This window comes from Mauremys mutica, chromosome 1, assembly GCF_020497125.1.
Source record: "Mauremys mutica isolate MM-2020 ecotype Southern chromosome 1, ASM2049712v1, whole genome shotgun sequence".
Taxonomy (NCBI): Eukaryota; Metazoa; Chordata; order Testudines; family Geoemydidae; genus Mauremys; species Mauremys mutica.
This window is the reverse complement of record NC_059072.1, coordinates 314,532,196-314,543,373: the sequence shown is the minus strand read 5'-3', so window position 1 is coordinate 314,543,373 and position 11,178 is coordinate 314,532,196. Positions and strand designations below refer to the sequence as shown.

At 40.5% G+C, this 11,178-nt stretch overlaps 1 protein-coding gene across 6 annotated transcripts in view; it reads left to right on the top strand.

The window, feature by feature from the left end:
* The first annotated feature begins 373 nt into the window (after nt 1–373).
* NBEA (neurobeachin) overlaps nt 374–11,178 on the top strand; it is an 842,868-nt gene continuing 832,063 nt past the window's right edge. For 3 of the 6 annotated variants that reach the window (XM_045015913.1, XM_045015904.1, XM_045015899.1), the window contains exon 1: nt 374–725. In XM_045015913.1, coding sequence (XP_044871848.1) covers nt 450–725 — 276 coding nt within the window. In that variant the 5' untranslated portion in view covers nt 374–449. The remainder of the gene's footprint in view (nt 726–11,178) is intronic. The other 3 variants (XM_045015935.1, XM_045015928.1, XM_045015923.1) reach the window with 1 other exon arrangement.

Genomic DNA, 11,178 nt, shown 5'->3' with positions numbered 1-11,178 from the left:
AGCTGGGGGGAGGGGGCCGCGCAGCCCGGCCACGCCCCCCCACGGGCTCAGCGCAGGCGCCCTGGCGGCTACCGCAGGCAGGGGGCGGCAACATGGCGGAGTGAGCGGCGGCGGCGGTAGCGGCTCCGGCTCCACAACAACAGCGGCAGCGGCAGCGCTGCCAGCGGCTCGCAGACCCGTGCCCAGCCCGCTTCCCAGCACCGCCTCCGGGCCGGGCGCGGCGGCTGCTCCTCCGGCCCCGCTGCGGGGAGGCGGCCCCGGGCGGGCGGGCGGGCTCCGGCTAACGGGGCAGCGGCGCCCATAATAATCCCTCATTATAGCGGAGCGGCTGCCGGGACAGTCCCTGCGCCTCGGACCGGCTCCCTGCGGCCCCGCCGGGCGCTGCTGCGGTGGATGCTGGGCTGGGCTGGGCTGGGCCGGGGGCAGGTGCCGGAGGGCGCGGGGGGTAGATGGCGAGTGAAAAGCCGGTGTCAGGGCCGGACCCGCAGCCCGCGGGGCTCATCCCTGTCGGGGCCGGAGGAGGCGGCGGCGGCGGCGGCGGGAGCAGCGCCGCGGTGATGGGGGAGCTGCGAGCGTCGGGCTCCGGGGCCGTGGTGCTCCCCGCGGGGATGATTAACCCGTCGGTGCCGATCCGCAACATCCGCATGAAATTCGCCGTCCTCATCGGACTCATCCAGGTCGGGGAGGTTAGCAACCGGGACATCGTGGAGACCGTGCTCAACCTGGTAAGGGGCCGGCACCCCTCCCCATCGGCACCCCTGCGGGCAGGGCTAGGGCAGCCCGCGCCCCCTGCCGACCCCCGAGGGACCCAGGCATCTACTACGCATCCTCCCCAGCTGGCGACTTCCCTTCCACACGCACCCCACCCATTCCCCCCCGCCCCCCAGCCAATTCCCACCACTGCTCCCCTCCCATCCTAAAACCACGCGTATCCATTGATTGCCCCCTTTCCCCGCCCCGATCCCCTGCAGGCACCTATTGCTCCCTCTCCGCCCCTAGGAGAGACCCTGGCATACTCCACCCTTCCCCACAATGCCGGTTTGTGAGACGCACACTCCACACTCATCCATATGCAACCCACTCGCTCTACCGTGTACCTAACAGCACCTTCCTCACCTTGTGCGAGAGACCCCTCTGCTCAGCCTAAACTCCGCACAGGACCTCAGCTGGTGAAACAAACACGTACTCTTCACAGTCTAATCTTCCTCCTCCTCCTTCCCCTGCCCTGTATTCTGTTGTGAAAGTGGAGTAGGTGCAATTTGTTTGTTTATTGTATACTAGAACCAGTAATTGACAACTTCAGGTGCTTGCAAACTGCCAGATAGCCTGACCACTTATTCCTCTGAAGAAAAGGGGCATTCGATGTTGTATCTATTTTTAATTGTATAAGATTGAAAAGTAGCCCGAGCTTGTATCTTTCCCTGGAGATGCAAATATGTGAAAGATTTAACCCTGTTAGCTCCGAGCTAATCGGGTTTGATATGTTGAGGAGGAGAGTTTTTGCGTCGTTTTAATAAGTGTTTATCGCTACAATCTGTTGTAAAGGATTCGTTTGTTCATGTCTTAATCCCCTGTTCTAGTGTACCAAACTGCATTCTTGCCTCCAGAATTAAGGGTGTCAAAATGATCTGTATGTTGAAAATCATTATTACATGTGGGTAAAACACACAAAACAGGAAAAGGATGTTACAATATAGCTCCTTGGTCATTCACTCACTTCATGGTATGAAAGAGTTACTGCAAGATTGTATGACTTAATGTTTTTGCGCTACCAAAGCCTGGGAAACCTACAGAAGTCTAAGGAGAGGGGAAAATGGATCTAAAAATGAATCACTTTCAATTATGTGTAATTTGGTGCTGCTCCTGAATGCAAGCTTCACTGCAGCAAAGCTTTTGAAAGCAGTTCAGTCAACGAAATATATCCTCTATTTTACTTATGAAGTAGGATAGAAAGCCACTGTTTAAGACTGAAGGGCACTTAATTTAAACTGCCATTCTAACAAACAAGTTTAAAATGTTAAACTTATGTTCATTTTGTAACAAAAACATGCACAGAGATAAAATTGTATCTGGCACTTTAAAACCATGTATTGTTCCGATGTTTGACAATTATTTGCATTTGACCTAAAGCAGGCTGAATGGAAGAGCTGCAGCATTCAGAGAGAGATGTGGGTTGGTTAGATCATTTTAAACTTTATGGTTTATATGGATGCACAAGAGTTAGCTCTTGTTTTGTGAATATGTCAAGTCAAAGACAGACAACTGATAGGAGTTTCCTCTGTTCTCTTCAAGCTATTTTGTCTTTACAAATAACCTTTCAGATAAACTATTGTGGTATAAGTTGTCAGAACTTGTTAGTCATCACTTTACTAGATATTATCCATTCATTTCACAGTAGCACTGGGAATAGGGAAATAACATGAAGTGATTTCTTTTAGTAGCTTCAGATCACGACATAACTGTAGAGTGCTTAATCTTTTTTCCTGTGTTTAACCTCGTTTGTTGGTATTGCTAATCAAAAGGGAAGAAGCTTAAATCTGACAGTTTTTGTATCAGCAATTAGGCTAACATTAATTTTTGGTTTTGGTTTTTGTTTGGTGATATTTCTCAGAAACTCATAAAATGTTTGTTTAAAATATTTGGTTACAGGATCTACCCACTGTTTAGTTACTGTTGAAATGTATGCACTTAAATCTAGAAATATGAATAAAGGTTGTAGTAATGCTTTCAACATCAGGGGACACACGTGAACATAAAACCACTTGGGAAGCTACTGCAGTAGCTATGCATTCTGGATAAGTCATTGCTTAACAGATGGACTCAGGTATACAATAGAACAGAAAGAATGTCATCTTTCTTTGATGTGGAAATATAATCTAACACTCTCCAGTGCACTGCATGACTAGTATGCATTTATACTTATATTTTGGAAGTTAATTTGCCCACAAGTAAAACAAATAGATTGAGCCTGGAAGCTAGAACACAAAATTATGATCCCGTAAACTACCAACATTCCCCTGCTGCTGCATTATTGATTTTTAGCTCCCAGTATTTAAAATGAAATGCATTTCTTTATTTTAGAGTGGTTTGTGGGGGGGTTTCTGAGGAAAAGCTTGAGGTTGAGGAAAACAATTTATAGTCGCTATATCATACTATCTATGAATGAGTGTCCTTTAAACAATGTCCATTCACATTAGCGCACACAACTAAAGTGCTGTCTTCAATGACTTCTTGGATTAGATGATATAGTGTGCCAGTCTGTGACATTAATCTTGCCTTTAACTATCCCGTAGCATGTACACAAGCCATTTGGAGGTGTCTAGCTTTGTTTTGTTTAAGGGAGTCTACAGTGAGTTGGTCTTCTCTTATTACATTATATGTGGTTGTCACAGTAATTTATGATTCTTGAAAAATGACTTCTGCGATACAGTATGTATGATGAAAATATTCTCTGTATCCAAACATAACAGAATTAAGAAATTGCGGTCCCTGAATTGATGCTGAGCCAGCAAATTCTGCAAAGTGTTGTTGCTGTTCACAATTGTTTAAAATAAACTGCTGCTTACATGTAATCAATTTATTAAATAACTTATCTTAAATTAACTCTGAAAAATCTGTTTGAGTATTCCAAAATTATGCTGCATTTCATGCATTTTTAACATTTCCTATCAAGTGATCCAGTCTGAAGTAGTTCAAAGTGTACCATTTAAAAATCGACTTATGACACTTTAGTGACATAGTACCATTGTATCTTGTAGTACGGAAGATACTGTGACCACTGCAGGTACTTCTGTAGTGGGAATATTGGGTGTGTAATGGTGCCCTCTGTAGCATGGTAGAATTTGGCCCTTCATTATATTTATTGATATCCCAGCACTGGTTTGAATGTTCCAGAATTAAAAAACTGATACATTAAAACATTTTATCTGTTCCTTAGCCAAAGATTTACTATAGGGATGTTTTCCTTTGAAGTTTTGTCTTGTGGAGTCAAACTGTCCAGGACCTTTATTTACTTCCATGTGTGCTGATATAGGTTAGTTCTGAACTATCAGTTGTGGGGTTTAGCATCAAATTTACTCCTTTCTCCCTACTTCTTATGAAAGGTCGTCTTGAAACTGAAAGGGTAGCTAGTTAATGGTCATTATAGAAGATGCTATGTTGACTGTCAAAGCATCTATTAGGTCACTAACCAGAGTGCCTATGTTGCTGTCAGTGCTCAAAGTAAGTTTTAAGATTTGAAGCCAGGTAGAAAGAGGATGGCTGAAGCCTGGCATAACTTCTAGATATATAGTATTGTTTAAAGGGCGAAGAAAGATGGACTTGGAGACAAGTTTTATAATATCGAATTGGATGCAGTTCATAGGTCTCTTAGGAACAGGATTATTGATACCCTTCATGGTGATGCATGGATCTTCTGTAACTAAAGTTTTGCTCTTCTGTGTCATAAGGTTTGAGAAAAGAATTGGACAGGATCAATTTGTTGAATGAATCTGGGGAATCTACTGACTATTTCTCCTCTTAAATTTTTAGTGGCAATAAAATTGGTATGGAGGCTATCAAAGCTCTGAGGTTCGTGTGGAGGAAGAAATATTTCCTTAGCCTTGGAGGGTTTCTCCCCCACACGAGAACTGTTCAGATTGTATTCTGGAGCTAGAATTAGTGTTTAAAGGGAAACTTGTACAGGTATAACTACATCAGTGTAGTTACATTGGTGCAGCCCTTTAATATAGATACATGGCATTGATGTAAAATGGTGGTTGCCAGTTACCGATGCATCTTAGGCTGGTGCAGTGTAGCACATCTACACTGGGGATTTGTGGGGTGCGAAATAGAGCCTAAGGTATCTTAAAGTTGTTGTTTTCAGGGTGTGCGTTTTCCAGATTTTTAGAAGTAAATGCTTCATTAATTTACATTTTATTTGCACTTGGAAGGGTTTCTTAACTGTAAAGGCTAGGATGCATTTTTTTTAAATGAAAGCTTAATTTGCAGTAGCAGACGAGGTAAGATCCCTGCGGAAGTTTCCTCTCCCCTTTGAGTGGATTCGTCAAGCCTTATGCTATATTATGGCTCTCCTAGTGCTAGTTCAATGTAGGTAATGAACTTTTTATCCCCCTTGGCACTGATACACTGTAGCAAGAGAAACTATTTGGAAACAAACTTTCTTTATAGATCTAAGAGAACAAAAAAAGATATAAAATCATGATTATAGCACTATATTACTGATGGTATACTTAATGGCTAAACTCAGGTGTTTGGCAATTTCTAACTTTCCTTTTGTATTGAAAGTTCTGATGGATGGTCCCATAACCAGATCTGTCTTTTTACTGTCAATTTGTTTTCCAAGCATTAGAAATGTACTGTAAAATATTTTCCAGAAAGTTTATAGTGCTCTATCAAATGTTCTGTTTACATATCTATGTAAAAAACCTTGGTATGAGTGCAGTCACTTGTGGAATGTGCTCTTAAAGTTGAAAATAATTGTTACTAAGTAGTACATTATTACTTGTATGCTTGCTTTCATTTAAAAAAAAAAGCACAGAGTGGCATTCAAAATGATTATTTCATGTGTCTGTCTGGAAGTGCACACAGTTGTGTTGTTTTTTTTTTAAAGCATAACTGCATTTATTTAAATTAAACTTTCAAATTAATGTTGTGTCAGAATTAATAGCCATTCTACACCAATGTTGGATTTCTAATAATGGGTTTTCATTTAAACACATGGAATATTTAATACAATATTCACATTAATGTAACACTTTAGTGTTGAATCAAAACAAGTCAAGAAATTCACAGGTTACAGTTTCCAAAGCAGCCTTTACTCAGCCTCATTGAAAGATGTAAAAATTCAAAAACTTTACTGTTAAGGTTACTCAGTACAGTTGAAGAGAAGCTATGCCATCCTTTGAAAGAACAAAGGAACATGAAAATAAAAAGCTGAAGTTACAAACATTTTTACATCAACATCCAATTTGTATATTGTTAAACAGAAAGGGGGAAAGGTGAATAACTCCTTCATATACATGAGGGTGTATATCAAAATATGGATTATCGAGGAACTGTCAATCTGAACTATGGAGCTGGAACCAGAACCTATATCATATAAAACTTACGATTTTCTTTCAATTTCTCCTTGTGTATATAGCTGTTTACATAATTGTCTGGAGTATATATCCATGGTGTATGTGTTATGGTGGTGGGACCATCGGGGAAAGTGGAGCTGGAGCCAAGGCACAGAAGCTTTTCTGAAGTCTGCACCTAAAGCTCACTTAAGTTGCTTAGGGCATGGTCTGCCTAATGGTGGCTCCCAAAAAAGTACTCAGTCTGTTGTGAGGTGGAGCTAGGGTTGCCACCCGTCCAGGTTTTACTCAGTCTTTTTTTTGGCTTCTGTGTCCAGGTGTCATTTAGGGTTGCCAGGTGCCTGGTTTTCAACCAGAAAGTCAAAAAGGGTGCTCAGCCAGGGCTACTTCTTACCTGCAGGCAGGCTCCTTGTCAGGCTGCAGCAGCTCCCGTCCCAGCCCTGGAGCAGAGGGAGCACAGTTTGGGTGGGTGGGGGAGGTGGAGATGATCCAGTGAGTGACAGGGATGTGAGGGAGAGGAGTGAGTGACAGAGGGCAGGGTCTTGGGGGGGGGGGGGGGGGAAGAGGTGGAGCAGGGGTGGGGTCTTGGGGTCCAGTTACAGCAAATTGAAAGGTAGCAACCTTAGATGGAACAGAGAACATAAATGTAATTTGAAGGGTTGTGGGGGAGAACTGGAATGTCTGAAGAGGCATAATGGAAGATCCGGAGGCAACAAGGGTCTGCTAGGCCTGCAGTGGCTTTAAAATGTTAAATATTGCACCTATATAACATTTGTCACAAAGACTCACTATTCAATAACCACGATTATGTATTTCTTTTGTTGAAGTGTTTTGTGTACCTATACTGTCTACAATAATTTGTATGAACAATCGAGGAGAAAAAAGCTTACATTTTAAGTCAATATACGAAGACAGAATCTCTAGTCTTTAGATCACTCCTGTAGATACTTTTTGTTCTGTATTTGGACAGAGCCAAGCAAAAAGGGGTTCTGATCTGCAACTGGGTCTTGTAGGCACTATGATGATACTGATAACTAATATAATATGATTATACAGTTTTATTGGCTTGCAAGCTATAGTATTGCAGTATATGGTAATCTCAGGGTGGATTGATTTAAATCACCAATTTTAATCATGATTTAAATCAGCAGGCAGGAAAACTTGATTCAAACTATTTTAATCTTGTTTTGGATTTGTACTTTCAGTTATTTGCCTAAAGAAGGGTTGATTCTCACTGGTTGGTAACCATTAAAACATTGATTTGCAACTAAATATAGCCTTTACACTGTTTGGTGCTTCCTTTACTAACTGGGGGTATGCTCCGTCTACACCAGGGGTCAGCAACCTTTCAGAAGTGGTGTGCCGAGTGTTCATTTATTCACTCTAATTTAAGGTTTCGCGTGCCAGTAATACATTTTCATGTTTTTAGAAGGTCTCTTTCTATAAATCTATAATATATAACCAAATTATTGTTGTATGTAAAGAAAATAAGGTTTTTAAAATGTTTAAGAAGCTTCATTTAAAATTAAATTAAAATGCAGAGCCCCCCAGACCAGTGGCCAGGACCTGGGCAGCGTGAGTGCCACTGAAAATTCAGCTTGGGTGCTGCCTTTGGCACGCATGCCATAGGTTGCCTACCCCTGATCTACACACATTTAAAGTATTGCATAGCTTGACTTATGTTTATTCAGCTACTTAATTTTTCAATTTTTTGTCAAATATGGTGTGATACATCTCATATTCACTGGATTGATTTTTTTAATTCTATTTGTGTGAGGCTCTGTTTGGATGGAGATTAAAATGCAGAAAAACACTTTAGATTTTTTTTATAGTTAAATAAAACTACCTTAAATGTGCTGGATACATTAACAATTATCAAATGCGGTTAATAAAACAGATTTATTTAAGCAAAATATTATCTTTAGTTAGTGAAATAAACTGATGTTCTGGTGGTCATGCCCTTCAAAATTTTGAAACGAGTAGATCTCAGCATTACATTCAATTTCTATTCATAGATTGGAAGAGGAAAACAAGGTTCCCAGGTGGTGGTTTAATCTTGACACAACTAGATATTGAACTGAATAGTCGCATAACCTTAAATGAGGTTTGCTATGACTGTGGACCATGTGACTAACACTTTTCTAGAGTCTATTTTGTTTACCTCCCTTTTCACAGAATCTGCAGCATTTTGAAAAGGTAAAATTGACTGGTGTTTTTTTGTTTAGTTTCCTTGATGAACATAAACATACTGACAGTGTCTTGGTCACTTTAGTCAATGTCCACCTGTGACCTTACACTAGTACTTAAAATAGAGCTCTACTGATGTTCAGCAACCATGTAGTTAATTTTTTGTCACGGTCCAGACTCTAGGGAAAATAATAAAATAACAATAATGATAAGATTTTTGGAGTCCATTCAAAAGTGTCTGGTGGTCTGGATTTGGCCTGCAGTCTGCATATTGACTATTCCTGCTGTAGAATGTGTTGACATTGAGATTTGCAGCTGCTTCCTTTTCTTGGATCACACTCATACCCATTATTCAGGAGATGGGCAAGAAACATGTGGCATGATTCAATTACCCTTGTGCTGGTACTTGCTAGACACTTTCATCTTCCTTCTGTTTGTTTAATGCTGTTTTCCTTGAGAATGCTTCTAAAGTAAAATTTGCATCTGCATGTGGATTTTAGAGACCTCTGAAATACTGGCTCTAAAATGAGAAGCTTTGCTCTCAAGATTAAACTTCCAGAAGGAGCCCCTGCAGGATGCTGGCAGAGAGCAGTTAATGTGCACAACATACATGCTCAGAAAGAAACAAAAGGCAGGATTCAAACTCGCAGTATATGGATGCTGTTCAGGTTCAATGGTCACATCATATCATCCTTGAAACTCTCATTGACATCAAGATGCCTGCATACACTCAAGCTTGCAACAGCGCTCCAGTGCTGTTGTATATGTCCAAATGACTTTAACTTATCAACTTGGCTCAAGCCACATTGCAGATTCAGCTTTTACCCCAAGTAACTTGTTAAACATAGTTTCCCTAAAGTGGCAATGGATGCCAGACTGTAGCTAAGAAGTTGTGAATATGTAGTATCAGATTGGGGAGATTCATAGGCATAGTATGAACTCCAGGTGTGAACAGAAAAAAGTTATATAAGGGGTATAAAATATTGATATGAGGTGATTTTTCTTGGTTCCTGAATCTTGGGATCCTCTTAACCTCATATTTAGACCACTTACCCTGCTCTGATTCCAATGAGGGACAACAGTTTTCAGGGTAATCTGAGTAGGCATATGGATTTTGGAGCACTTGGCCAAACCATTGTTTAAACAAGAAACTAATCTCATTCTTCACTGTAGTGTGATGCTGCTGGCCCAGTATAATAGTGATTTCAGGTTTTCAGCTTCTGTGTTTAATTATTTTCTGTTAGTGTACTTTTTGTCTACTTTAGATCCTTGTAATTTCCTAGAAACATGGTATGTATAGGTTTATTTGAATTGATTGTATATATTTGAAAGGAAAAAGGTTGGTTTTGGTTTTTTTTTTAAAACTGTTTTGTGAATTTTCTTTAAAAAATGTTTCCTTTGTATACAAATTTCTAATTGTTACCGCGCATGCACAGTGTTATTTAACATACTGCTATGTGTGACCAAGAATTGAATAATAGAGGATGAACAGGAAGTGATGCAGACTATAATTTATAGAGGACTGTGTGATTAAGACATGAGTTTGTTTGAAACTCCATTTAAAGAAACTTCAAGTTTTCTGGAAGCTTGCTTGTGCTTTCAAAACAAAATGCTGTGTCTTGAAAAATTGCAGCTAGTATTTTTTGGTTTTAGTCTGAAAATTGAAATCCTAGCTAAACAGTATGTACATATCTTAGTGAGATGAGTTCTTTTTAGCACTGTAATAAAAAGATGCTGAGGCATTGTTGAAAATTACTGCTTACAGTTACGTTACTGAGGAATGTAGCATTTTGCAACAATTTTTAACTCCAGTCATTACTATGGATTGTAAACTGTTTTCAGCCTTTTGCATTCTGGCACTTTTTTTATGCTAGGGGCCTGATTCTTCTCTCATCTACACTACTGTAAATTGTGAGTAAATAATTTTAAGCAATGAGTCGCACTGGTTTAATGAAGACAAAAGCAGATCCAGACTTTTCATTCCCATATGTAATTTGTTGTATTTTTTCCTTGGATATTTATTTCATTAATATTTGAAAACTATTTAAATCAATGAAGTAAAAAATGCATGGAAAAACTATTGTTCCTCATCTGTGGAGACAGTGTCAAGTAGGGAAGAAATGCATTGTCTGCTTGGTTGTGACCTAGCTTTGTTTTCTGAGATGATGGATTTGCTTAGGGAGTTGAAACTGTCCTTCATGCTAAATATATAGAGAAACTTTGTGCTGTCTCTGGGTTAATATCTCACTTTGAAAAGGCAGAGACATAAGTTATTTTTAAACAAGTGGTGGTTAAGCCCTTGCTCAAAAAACTATACAGCAAATTATTACTCATTTTAGTGACCACCTTCAAAGCTGTGGTGGGAGCAAAACCAGTTGTATTTGAATTCCACATTCTCTCAATTCCTAATAGTCATGGGTTCAGCTTGATGTATGCAGTGGAGGGTAGAATTGTATAAATGGGGGTTGATCTCTTCCTGGTGATGAACAAGGGTAGGGTGTCCATGGTGACTGTACTAGATGTTTTGGTGGTAGTTGACCGAATGAAGTCCAGGTTACTCATTTAAAGGATCATGCTGGGCTGAATAGTAATCTCACTCTTTTTAGTAGTTTCACTTTTTCCTCAGAGGTCATACAGAATAGGGCTGGGCAGGTGCTTGTCCTCCATAGCCCTTGCACATGCAGGTTTTGTACATGGACCGGTCTGGTAATTCCTGCTTTTGAATATGAATGTGAGGCTATTTAGACTTCTAGAGGGGGAGTGTCACCAGTAAACTGCTGGCACTGAGCTTTTCATATTTGATCACTCTCAAATTATACAGTTTTACTCATCCAGTGTCTGAGATTGGGATGAAAGTACGTGAGTCGTAAAGGTCAATTTAGCCAAGACACAAGTTGTTTGTTAGTAGGGGAGA